The sequence below is a fragment of the Setaria viridis genome, chromosome 9 (genome assembly GCF_005286985.2).
Source record: "Setaria viridis chromosome 9, Setaria_viridis_v4.0, whole genome shotgun sequence".
NCBI classification, from domain to species: Eukaryota; Viridiplantae; Streptophyta; class Magnoliopsida; order Poales; family Poaceae; genus Setaria; species Setaria viridis.
The window spans coordinates 9399549-9412594 of record NC_048271.2 but is presented as its reverse complement, the minus strand read 5'-3'; the positions used below and the strand labels follow the sequence as shown (position 1 = coordinate 9412594).

At 50.4% G+C, this 13046-nt stretch overlaps 2 protein-coding genes across 2 annotated transcripts; both read right to left on the bottom strand.

The window, feature by feature from the left end:
* Positions 1 to 1898: 1898 nt before the first annotated feature.
* Positions 1899 to 5131, bottom strand: LOC117835224 (protein FAR1-RELATED SEQUENCE 5-like). The gene is made up of 6 exons (XM_072290400.1): positions 5096 to 5131; positions 4063 to 4562; positions 3550 to 3972; positions 3172 to 3493; positions 2693 to 2957; positions 1899 to 2590 (listed from the first exon to the last, which is right to left on the bottom strand). Exons 1-6 carry the CDS (start codon positions 5129 to 5131, stop codon positions 1899 to 1901), a joined length of 2238 nt encoding a protein of 745 aa, XP_072146501.1.
* Positions 5132 to 8650: 3519 nt separating this feature from the next.
* Positions 8651 to 11006, bottom strand: LOC117837362 (globulin-1-like). The gene is made up of 5 exons (XM_034716971.2): positions 10419 to 11006; positions 10163 to 10338; positions 9974 to 10054; positions 9605 to 9889; positions 8651 to 9509 (listed from the first exon to the last, which is right to left on the bottom strand). The coding sequence occupies exons 1-5, from the start codon at positions 10921 to 10923 to the stop codon at positions 8844 to 8846; spliced, it is 1713 nt and encodes a 570-aa protein (XP_034572862.1). The 5' UTR covers positions 10924 to 11006; the 3' UTR covers positions 8651 to 8843.
* Between the last annotated feature and the right edge of the window lie 2040 nt (positions 11007 to 13046).

Genomic DNA, 13046 nt, shown 5'->3' with positions numbered 1-13046 from the left:
AGTCCAGACGACCACACAGATTACCACCAAGTCCTTGGTGACCGAATTATTCGACGCCTTAATCTCCTGTTTCAGTTGGTAACAGATTTTGAAATGAAGCAATTTACCAGATTCAAACGTCCTATCATTGTTCCATGTATGCATACGGACGATAATGATTGTGGATTCTATGCCATCAAATCCATGGAGCTATGGAACGGTGACTCTTTCCACGTTCCAATCCTAACAGTACGAATAACCACTCTTACCAAAACTCAAGGTTTCTAATTATTAATCCATCTACAATAGTCCTGATTGCTGTTTACTTATGCATTGCAGGAAGACATTCGGCAATATAGGTCCCAGCTCCTATTCTACAGCATCTACCATCCAATCAACGAGATCAAGAAGCTCCCTGGTGGTCTAGAAGCACACAGGCGTCGCATGTGATCCTAGTGGACTAGGAACATGTTTACTGTCCCTTCATTTGTTTACTGTCCCTTCATTCTCGACAACTTCCATACATAGACATTCCATGTGGTCGCTTGAATTTCATGGATCCCAAATAAGTTTAATTATGTTCTTCACAAATTTGAGTTGTTACTGTAAATGGAATACAAGTTCTGTGCTTCACATGCCCAGTAAATAACAGTTTGCCAAATATCCATACTGTAAATGGAATACTGTGCTTCTTGGGTCCAATTTTCCAGTCTGAATATGTGTTTGGGTGGTGAGGCCGTTGCTGAACCGGCCGGTCCATGTTGGCGAGCTCTCTGCATGCATTTTCCAGTCCGAATATGTTCAGCTGCACCTGTGACCTGAGCAGAGACATTCTGATTTCTGCTGAATGTTCCCATGCACACTTTGTGATAAAGGAATTTCATCTCTGATAACAAGTTTAAAAAACACAGTTGCCAAATATCCATACAATTTATTAGATGATAATGTCGTACACTAATTTACTACAACTGACTCCATTTCTACTCCTAGAATCTCAATTACACAGTACATAATTACAGCTCCATTTTATTATACAGCCTGTTCCTTACAGTCCTGTCCTTTTCCCGTTGCTTGTTCCTCCTGAGGCCCTGCAACCCAAGGCAAGATGAAGATGGATTTATCTTAAGATTCAGAACAAGGGAAGTAGACAGGAACTGAACCGGACAGCTGGCGGACCCAGGCCCAGGGTATGTCACCGATACTCCAATATGGATTCGGTGTAATCGAATATACAATCGGAAAAGAAAACTACAAAATTTGCCAAACAATTCGGTATACAAGTATAAAATAATTAAAAGTACAGTAATATATTTAGAAGGTCTCATAATACCTCAAATTCACAAATAATTCTGAAAAGGCAATGCAATGTCTTAGTTCTTCATGCCTCAAGTTTCTGATAGCAGTAGCAAAAAAATGACATATTAAGCCCTGATTTCAGCTGTACGCCCGACAACACTAACTAGCACACGTAAACACTAAACCATCATTTCTTTGACATTGAATAGTGACAACACTAACTAGCACACGTAAACACTAAACCATCATTTCTTTGACATTGAATAGTGTAAGTCGATCACTTGCAGCTGGATACAGTAAAACAAGTGTAAACAATTATACAGTCCGAACCTGCTGTTGTTGTTGGCAACTAAACTGTTGGCAACATTGGCAGCAAAAAAAATTTAGCAGATGCAAAACATGCTGCGCGCACTTGCAGCTGGGCGACAACAACATCATAGGTTAGTTGCCAACAGTTTAGTTACCAACAACATCACTGATAGCAAGTGGGTTCACAATACTCAAGACACGAAGGAACCAGAAAGAATAAATTCATGATGCACAAAAATCTCCTACAGCCATTCAGTAATTATCCAAACACAACCATTAATTTGTTCCAAACACACCCAATTAGTAAACACAACTCATGCAACACCATTAAACTCATCCTCCAGTTGCCTTTTTGTGGGTGGTCTCCCCCTCTTCCGTCCCATCTTGCCCCGCAAACTCCCACCTGCACCTCGTTTCTTATTGATGTTATCCGGGTTCAAATCACACCCCGTACTATAATGACCCAAAGATCCACAATATCCACATGTCCGCTGCCCCTGTGCCTTACTGGAACTTGCATGTTCATTAACAACCTGTCTCCCTCCACGCTTCCTCCCCTTTGTTCTTGCCTCCCTTGGTGCACACTCCGAAATTTGGACTACAGTATCAACTGCTGAATCTTGTTCAGCCAAACTAGCCGCAGGTTCACCTATAGTATGCGGGATCACATCACTCTGTTCTTCTGTATGATCCCCCACATGTGATGCTCCTGTACCTTTTGCAATACTTTCACCCCACTCAACCAATGCAGACAGCTGCTCACAGCCTTTCTCGAACCCAAGACTTGTTTTGCGGCATGCTCTCACAGCAGCCATCGCAATTTCTACTAGTTTCTTTGTTTTGTATTGATCGCTCTCACAACCCGGTACCGAAGTCACAATGTCATGCCTGTCCCACGGTACCATCGTTCTTGCACCCCTCGTGTATCTCTTCATTATGTACTCTGCAGGTATATTGTCGATCTGAAGGTACGTGAAGGCTTTAATAAGATGGGCGCAGAACAAGCCTGTAACAATGAAATTAAACATAATCAGTGCTACTTTTTCACCAGGCCACAATATACATTGAAATGCTGAGATGAATTTTTTTCAAATTGCACCATTTTTACCTGTATGCTCCCATGTCTTGCACTCGCATGTATATCTACTGGATCGTACATCAGCCTCCACTCTAAATGAATGTTGAAACCAAGCATATTGCCATGACTGATCCGTGTGCGTCACCAGGTAAACATCAACCTCGTTAGGATGAGGATCAATACGGAAAGCAGTACTATAAATATAAGTTTCCCTGTATTTCTTGTACACGGCTCGTGTGTACACTCTGCTAAGATGGCCATCAAAGGGCTGCAACGTCAGCCGCCAGTTACCAGCCTATTTCATGGGCAACCACTTAAAACATTAATCCCTAGTAAACGATAGTGAATGATATTTTCAAACAATACACTGTCATTATTACCTGAGACCAATGGGTTTCCCCACCCGCTGTGTGATTTGTGTGTTGAATGAAGTCTAGCATCCTGCGTGCAAATTTACTCATGCATGTCATATGTCCTGTGAAGCCACTCCCCTTGATTATCTTATTTACACTTTCACTTCTCTGTGTAGAGGTCATCCTGCCACAATACAAGGGCTTGAAATAAGCAGCAACCCACAATTTCCTACTATCCCAAAGTCCCTGAATAGTGTCATCCTCCCGTATGCCATACTCATCCACCAACTCATTCCATGCAAACTCAAACTCTGTAGGCGTAAGTGGGTGATTGATTACGGTGACGAGCTTTATCTTCAGACCATCATGAATCTTGTATAGTTTTTTCAGCTCTGCTTTATACTTCTTAAGCATGTGCCAACGGCACAACCTGTGCTGTGTTTGTTTGAACACCTTCTTGATCGCTGCCGCCATTGAACTATCCTGGTCTGCAACACAGTAAATGCGACAAAGTTACCAATTATTTCAAGTTACGTATCACTCACGACATTCGTGTATAAACATTCCTCACCTGTAAGTATACACCGTGGGTCCCGACCTCCGGACATACAGTTTTTGAATGCCCCAAACAACCACTCAAAAGTGTTAGCTTGCTCGTCCTGCAACAATGCTTGCCCAAACACGACATTCTGCAGTTGATGGTTTGACCCAACAAACATGGCTAAAGGCATGCTATACATGTTTGTTTTGTATGTGGTGTCGAATGTAACCACATCTCCAAAATCTATATATTCTGCACGCTGGCTTGCATGACTCCAGAACACATTCTTGATAACATTTTCACTGTCTACCTGCAACTCATAGTAGAAATACTCATTATGGGCCTTCATCTCCCTGAAGAACTCAAGCAACTTTGGTATATCATTTTCCCTCTCATCCCTGGCAGTTGCAGCTTTCCTGCAACCATGAACACATACATCAATTTAATTATAAAGATTTCCATGTATTCAACAACAACATCAACAATAGTACATTTGAAGACATTACCTATTTCTCAAATCCATTTCCGTGAACGTGAAGTTCTGCCGACCACCATATAATTCTGCCAGCACATTTACTGTAGTGTTGTGGGAAGCATCACACCTATGCATCTGATCAACAATACCCATGACTATAGGGTCCTTGTCCTTTTGTATCCTCAAGAACTGTGTTACGGTCGGCGAGGGATGCAGTGGATGATTGTGCTCCAACCTTATCCTCTCAAAGAACCAATAGTCCTTCTTCTGGTTCCATTTAATCTTCACAAAAGCTTTGCAGCCACACCTCATTGACATTTTCTCACGTACCCTCTCCTCACCAGGCTTGTAGTAATCCCAGTGTCCTTGTTTGTTGCACGACAACTCCAGTACCGTCTTCCTACTTGTCTTGGTTATGCGCACATCAAACCCTGCCTTGCCCGCATAGAATTTGTAAAATTCCTTGGCTTCATCTCTACTGTCAAAACGCAGCTCCTCGGTTGGCACAATTGTCTCTGGCAACAAGGGATCCTGGGAAAAAAAACACATATCAGAAAGGCAGTACCACAACTTCTAAAATACACATATCTCTACTACATAATGTTTGGAGCACAATCTTTATTATTTCAAACTACACTAGGATGAGATAGGGGACAACAGCTGCATCAGTAGGGCTACATGGCATATTACTGAACCAATCATATCTAAGATTTCTGAAATTCTGATAACATAATCAGGAATGAACTATGTAATGAAATTCATGCTGTACGCTTTGGTTCCTGAATTTCTGAAAGCTAGGTATATATATACCAGGAATCAACTAGGTAATGAATAATCATAATGCAATTCATGCTGGACGTTTCTGATTTCTGAATTTCTGAATAATGGCACCAAGTACTATTTCCTGGATTTTACTATCAAGGTTCATTGAAATGTGTCCTGAATTTTCAGACCTTTTGGGGGGGTCACCTAAAACATGAATTTGGAAATTTAGCTATGCGACACCATTTAGCTTTTAGATGGATCAGCAACAAGAAGAAAAGACTAAAAGCCAGCACACTCACATGCAAGTAGGTCCTCTCCGGATCGGGCGTTGCCATCGTCTCTGGCGACACATGTTGGAGAGGAGTCACCCGTGCGCCATTTACCTCCGGCTCCGGCGATTGCGGCATCAGCAGTACAGGGGACACCTCCGGTGTGGGTGTTGAAGTTGCGCCATCCATGGAATCGGATTGTGCAGGAGCGAGACCCAACCTGCTGATGCAACTTCAACCTGCAGGGAGACCTCCGGATTCTTGCAGGCACAGGAGATGGACTCACCATTAACGATAGCAATTAATTGCCGATTGATTTCCCTGCTGCCGTAATTAGTGCCACAGCCACAAATTCATCCGAGCACCTCGCGCTGATTGAGTGAAGCCAATCAATGTCGTAACAGCTCTGTTCCGTCCAACAGCAGCAGCTCGGGGAAGTCGGCTCCAACCCACCGGCGGCCTCCCGCACGAACGCGGCAGGAGTGCCGGCGGCGTGATCTCCCGGCGACTGCTTGCGCGGGCCTGCGTGGGAAACGGGTTGTGGTGGGGCTGCATGGCACATTGGGTGGCGGAGGATGGCCAAGGACGCCGGATCTGAGCAGGAGGTGGCGGCGGCCATGGTGCTGTGGCGGCGGATCTGAGCAGGAGGATTAATTTGTGCTGTGCCGTTTTACTGGTTCGTTCAATCCTGGGCTAAATCAGCAAACCAGACGTTGCTGGCCGTTCATGGCTCTGAGCATGGCTTTCTGGCGTTAATTTACTGGCTCGCACGAACGGCTCGTTCAATAGCTCGCGCGAACAGCTCGTTTACTGGCTTGCGTGATATTAGATTGATGGTCTCGCGCGAACGACCGGAGCCAATCACCACATGCCACGTGCACGGGCTACAGAATATCCTATTCTATAGCTGGCTACGGAGTATATTGACCGTATATATATATATATATATATATATATATATATATATATATATATATATATATATATATATGAACAATAAATACTGATTAACTACTAGGCATTGTGTAAAGACTAGTTGCGTATGACTAATGTACCTTTGCAGCTGGTGGAGCACCAAGGGTAAATCAAGGTGCTATTACAACCCTTGTAAAAACGATGCTATTATAACTCACATGCATGCGTCACTAGAATTCAATGTTTGCTCAAATATCACCCATCCCAGAAAATCCATTACATGAAGTGGATGCCACAACATCAATTGTTAGCCTGCAGCTTACCATGTGAGGCTGACCCACCTCTCTTACTCTTTCCTTAAAAGATGTAACAATTCTTAAATCCAGTGTCCAAATTTAATTAAAAGGTTCAATAGTTTTAATGTTTTTTATAAAAAGATGTATGAAGTTTGAAAGAAAATGAAAATGCAATTGGCGGTGGGTGTGCTATCATCCATATGTTCCTAAGAAATATTTTGTCATCATCTCGAATACATATGGAATCTCAAGCTGCATGCACTACCGGAAACAGAAAGTTCGCCGAGTGCCCCAGGCACCCGGCGAAGGTCCAAAAACACTCGGCAACGCATTTGCCGAGTGTAACACTCCGCGAACCAGACTTGGCGAACTTTCCCTCGGCAAACAGGGGGTTCGCCGAGTGTCATACGTCGGGCACTCGGCGAAGCTTCGCCGAGTCCCAAAAAACACTCGGCAAACATATTTTTGAAAAAAAATGAAAAAAACAAAAACTTCGTCCGCCGCCACCACCGGCCTCCACCACCTTCACCACTGCCGTCCACCACCACCGGCCTCCACCACCGCCACCCGCCACCACGCCGCCTCGCCACGGCCGCCGCCCACCACGCCGCCACGTCCGCCGGGAGAAGGGGAGGGGTAGGCCGCGCCGTCGCCGAGGAGAAGGGGAGGGGCAGGCCGCGCCATCTCCAAGGAGAAGGGGAGGGGGCGCCCGGCCACCCACCGCCACCCGTCGAGGAGAAGGGGAGGGGGCCACCACCTGTCGTCGAGGAGAAGGGGAGGGGGCGACCGGCCGCCGCCGGATCTGGCCTAGAGGGGAGGTTGCCGCCGCCGCATCCGGCCACCACCACCACCTCCACCACCACACCCGCCGGCCACCACCTCCGGATCCGGGAAGAGGAGGGGCGGGCGGCGGCCGGATCCGGGGAGGAGGGACGGGCGGCGGCTGGATCCGGCCACCACCACCACCTCCACCACCACGACCCGCCGCCACCGCGCCAGATCTGGCCGGGGAAGAAAGGGGAGCTAGGGGCGCCAGATCCGGCCGAGGGAGGGAGAGGGGAGGGGAGGGGAGGGAAGGGGAGGATGTGCGCCGGGAGGTCCGGCCGCCGGCGGGGAGGGGAGGGGAGTGGAGGATGTGCGCCGGGGGAGGGAGGGCCGCCGGGGGAGGGAGCTAGGGGAGGAGGAGGGGGCGGCGTGAGGGGAGGCCAGGGGGAGGAGGGGGGCGGCGTGAGGGGGTGGGGGGGGCGGGAGGCGGGGGCGGCGTGAGGAAGGCGCGGGGGGGGGGGGGGGGGGTTTGTGGGCTGGCCGGTAGGGTTAAAAAAAAGGTCGCCGAGTATACTAGGTGGACACTCGGTAAAGGTTTTCTTTGCCGAGTGTCTACCTAGGACACTCGGCAAAGTTTTTTTAAAAAAAATTAAAAAATATCCAACAGTTTCAAAAAAATACCAAATTTTCACACGAAATAACATATGTTCTCTACTGACTATACAAAAAGTTTTGTAGTCAAACCGAACTCGACCGTCACTTCGACTCTAAATTTTATCGAATCCTTCTCAAAGTTACCATTCTTCTTCTCAGATGCTTCGGTTTGTAATCATCGTACATGATGAAATGTGCAAAATCTTCTCAATTTTTTTCCACAGCTTCCACGTATTATATCATCACATAATTACAAATCTCATGATTTTCAGACTTTGCTTGTTTTTTTTTACAATTTAAAAATACTACCGCCACACGTTCACGGTCATATTTCCTGAACAAGATGTTCGAAATTTCTTTTTTATTTCATGGGTCAGGTCTCAAATTGGGCCAAATAACATGAATATCATTTTTCTACTCATTTTGTTCCATAATTTGAATAACTTGCACTTCAAATTTGACTTATACCAAAAATTTCCTTTAAATGCAATTAATTAAATAAATATAGCAAATAAATCCAAAAATATACCAAATTTTAACATGGAGTACCATATGTTGTATGTGGGGAGTAGAAAAAATTTCAAGGTGAAAAGAGAAAAAAAATTATTTTTTTACCGAGTGTCAAAAAAACACTCGGCAAACCTCCCTCTTTGCCGAGTCTTTTTTGACACTCGGCACAGCCCCCTCTTTGCCGAGTGTTTTTTTTGACACTCGGCAAAGAGAGTGTTTTTTTTGACACTCGGCAAAGAGGGTGATTTGCCGAGTGTTTTTTATTTGACACTCGGCAAGTCCCGATTTGCCGAGTATTTTCGGGACTTTGCCGAGTATTTTTTTTTTGCCGAGTATTTTTGGCTTGGCTGTTTGCCAAGTGTCGAAAAAAAACACTCGGTAAAAAAAACACTCGGCAAATTTAAGGTTCCGGTAGTGATGTCGTGCGCCGCTACGCGCTACAAGCTAAGGAATAGAAGCACTCAACAGTTTATAGAGCACTTGCTATGTGTTTATTTATGAACATGACCTCAGTAGCATACATAGAGAGCCACACTTATTCTACTACATGCCGCATTTGCATGTCCAGCGTATCACTGCTCGGGCTCACTAGCTCTCAACTTGTTGCTTGCTCGATCATCGATCAGCGTAAGACGGCCTCACAGCCGGCCGGTAGCAAGCCTCAGGAACGTCTCCGCCACCTCCTCGCGCCGTCCGTGGCCACGACGCTCTTCCTCCTTCTCACGCTGCTCGCGGCCACGGCGTGCTTCGCGTTCCTCCTCCTTCTCCCACTCCTTGGGGCCGCGGCGTCCTTCGTGTTCCTCCTCCTCCTCCCGCTCCTCACGACTGCTCTCCTCCGGGCCGGCGAGGAAGCCCTGGTCGCGCTGGGCGTCGAGCACCTCGTCCACCTCCCTCGCCCTTGCCGCGAACGCCAGCTCCTTAGCCGTGTTGTCCAGCTTCTTGAGGACGTTGTTTGCCCCGGCCAGGAACACCCTCTCGTTCTTGTCGGCATGGATCTCGAAGTACACTATCTGCAGGTTGCTGCCCCGGGATGCCACCTCGACGACCGGGTGGCCCACCGGCACCACGAACGCCGTGCCGCGCGACACCCGCGCACGGATGGTGTGGTATCCCTGCCCGGCTTCCTCCTGCTCCTGCTCCTCGGACTCGGATTCCTCTTCGCCACGCCTGCCCTTGCCGCGCTCGCTCCGGCCCTCATGACGTTGCGCCAGGTGCGGGCATATGATCTCGATGTAGCCCTCGCCGTCCAGCACGCAGGCGAGCTTGATCGAGCGGCTGTCGTAGAACGGCGCGCTCATGGAGCCCTGTTCATCAGGTACCAAAACTGGATCAGTACTGCACACAAGTGATCGATCGCCATTTATTTGTGCACAAGCGAGCGAAGATTTCATGGACGCACTGCAGAGATGTTGACGAACGAGACGCGGACGTCGTGCTCGGCGAGGTCGCGGTAGCTGCGGGCGTCGGCCTGGTAGAGCTGGCCGTGGCGGTTGGCGATCGTGGGCCGCTGGTCCAGGAGGCTGTAGGGTCCGTGCGACTCGCCGAACGGCGGCAGGGGCCAGTGCGGGCCGTGGCCGCCCTCAGAGGCATGGCGCCGCAGCTCGCGGACCTGCTCCTCCGACGCGCGCACGATGATGCCCTTATCCTGCTTGCCGAACAGCCTCTCCAGCCGGTCGCTCGAGGTCTGCAGCACGATGTGAGCACAGGTCGATCAGATCACGCACAGGCAACACTAATACACAACGTGTAGCCATGTAGCTATGCGCACCTTGTAAGCAGCTCTCTGGACGCTCTTGCTGAAGCTCGACAGGATGGATTCCGGGTTCCTCCCGCCGGGGCCGAAGAAGAACTGCCAGTTAATGATCATCATGTGTTCGTCTAGTCAGTCAGTTTGCTCATGCTACCAGAGTACCAGTGAGTCCCAACAATCAACGCTTTTCTAGAGCAGCTTAGTTACCTGGAACTTGCCAGGCACGGAGATGGTGTGGAGGATCTTGACGATGACGAGCTTCCTCCGGCCGTCGGGGTTGGCGAGGTAGGTGACCGCCCCGGCCGGCGCCACGAAGACGTCGCCTTCCTTGACGGTGTACGAGCGCCTCTCGCCGTTCTCGATCGTCGTCACCACTCCCTCGCCTAGGCCAACGCAAACCCGTCAAGCACAGATGCAGGCGTTCAATCAAAGCAAGAGTGAAGATGCACGCGCACGTGTATACCTTGCGCCACGTAGCCGATGCTGTGCGCGTCGGTGTGGCTGGGCACGATGAAGGAGCGCGGGTTGGCCTCCAGGATCGCGACGCGGTAGTTGCGGATGCCGCGGAGGAGCTTGGACGCCTCGTGGAACGGCCGCAGCGCTCTCACGGATCCCTGCTCGCTCCGGACCACGCGGCGGAAGCTGCGCCGGTCGAACACGTACGGCCGCCGGCTCTGCTCCTGCTCCTGCTCCTGCTCCCGCTCCCGCTCCCGCTCGCGCTCGTCGCCGGACCCCTCGCCGCGCCGGTCGCCACGGCGGCCGAGCTCGTCGCGCCTGCCCCGCTCCCGCTCCTCCTCCCTGCACTCCTGCACGCACTGGGCGCGCTCGTGCCGGGGGCGGTCCTCGCACCGCCGCGCGCACCGCCAGGGCTCGCGGTCCTCCCAAGAGGACGCGGCGGCGGCAGCGCAGAGTAGGGTGGCAAGGAAGAGCAGGAGGAAAGGAGTCGCTCTGGCTCCGGCGGTCGCCATTGCGGTGTGTAGTGCCAGTGGCGTGGCGTCCTCAATCTCGCTCGTGTCGTGTGCTTCGGTGCTTGGCGTGGCGATGTGGATGTGGGGTTGGTGCTTATTTATACGCGCTGGGGGCGCTCGTACGTGGCGAGGGGGCGCGGCTACGTGGAGGGAGGCAGCGTGGCAGGAGCCAGCCGGGTCGCCACGTCTCGCCGGCTCGCCGCTGTCTGCCTATGCGTGCTTATCCGGGCTCCGGCTCGGTGCACGCCAGGGTGTTGCCGCCGCTGCTCAGAGGTTGTCGTGTTTCCCGGTGATGCTGTCGTGTTCTTGGGACTCCGGTGGGCGAGCGCGGGAGCATGCATGTACGGAGCCGTACACAATGCCACCACCTCTAGGTTCAACGTACGTTGAATCTAGACGCTGGGCGCCGGCAATTGCTGTTTTTATTTTTTTTCCCCTAAGAAAGGTAACCCTGTTCTCGTATACGCAAAATTCGGTACAATTGTTTCGGTGAGATTAAAGCCACAAAAGGACACCAACATAAGTAACCCAACCACTGATGCAAAACTCAATACTCCATTCCAAAATATAAATCATTTTGATATTTTTAGATTTATAATTTTCATTATGTATATAAATATAACGTGTATATTTAGACGAATAACTCAGAGTTCGGTGCACGCCAGGGTGTTGTGGCCGCCGCTGCTCGGAGCTTGTCGTGTTTCCCGGTGATGCTGTCGTGTTCTCTCCACCCCTCGCCTCCTGGCTGTCATGCTCATCCTCATCTCCATGTCTGCATCGCACAAATATGAAGCAACAGACAGCGTGCGAGGCATTGGAATTAGACAAGCTTAATTGACAGAAACACTAGTACTATTTTATATTTTCCTGTTCACATACTAACTATGCAAATTAAATATATCCGCCTCAACTGAAACCAGCATACGCGAAACGAAAGTGCGAAACAATGCGACACCTTTGGTCCAGTGTAACCTGGTCAATGACGTCTCCTTCCTCAAGGTTGTCGTGGGCGACACGGAGAAGACAGCGGTGGAGGGCAGAGAAGAGCTAGCATCGCGGAGAGAAGAGAGATCGAGGAGATAGGGCAGGTGCTTCATTTGCTTCAGACCTTCAGTCCCAACCACCGCGCAGCATCGTGTGGAGACCCCATCCGCGGTTTTCTCTGCAACCGCTCCGGCCACCGCGAGCGAGTCTGCAAGCAACCGGCGCCGGTGTCGCGGCGCGCCCCGGCTTGGCGGGTCCCTGTTCCGGACGTCTGCGGCGCCGTGTCGCCGCTCGTCTCGGTCGAGCTCCCGCCGCCTCCGCCCCGCACCACCGACGATATCATGATGCAGCTCGGCGACCCAGCGCTGTGCCCCGACGTCGCACGCCATCGACGCCGACCTCCTCCACGACTGGGTGGGAGAACACCGCCCTGGTGTCCTGGGCCACGCGTTCTCCACCCGGCACATTCCCCATCAAGTTCAAACATCGGCGACAACGCGAAGAGGCGGGAAAAAAGAAGAAGAAATCCGTCAAGCGCCACGGCGTCGAAACACACTTTATCAGACGATGGAGGTGCCTGAACCACGCCAGGCGTGTAATCCTGCTGTTCAGGGTCAGCCTATGCCTGGACGGTGTGCCTGGGCATGCACGGCGGACAGCGGACAATCGCCGAGAAGTTAACGGACCTGTGCTCGTCGTTTTTCTTTAAAAAAAAAAGAGAGAGCAAGACCGGGCTGTGCTCTTGAAAGCATTGAAACAGACCTCATTCATCGTGCAGAGAGACGAAGACGATCGATTTATGGGCTTGGACTGCTAATCCGATCCGAGCCTCATCTCCAAGCGGTTTTGGCTCACCTTCGCTAGCTAGCTCCTAGCGGAGCCAGGGATGCGCAGCTGACCTCCATTCTCGTGTCGGCGACACCGCCAGAGATCGGCAGCACGGGAGCAAGTATTGTGTCTGTAAACAGAGAAAGGAAGAACAGATTTGTACTGATCTGGGATATACGTGAGTACATATAGGGGCCTTGACCCGTGCTATCCTAACGGCAAGAGCCGGAGGCCGGGGGAGCAGATCCGTACGCAGCATAGGCCTGGGGAGCAGATCGGGCCTGCTGGAAGGGAAACTGGCGGAGGCGGCG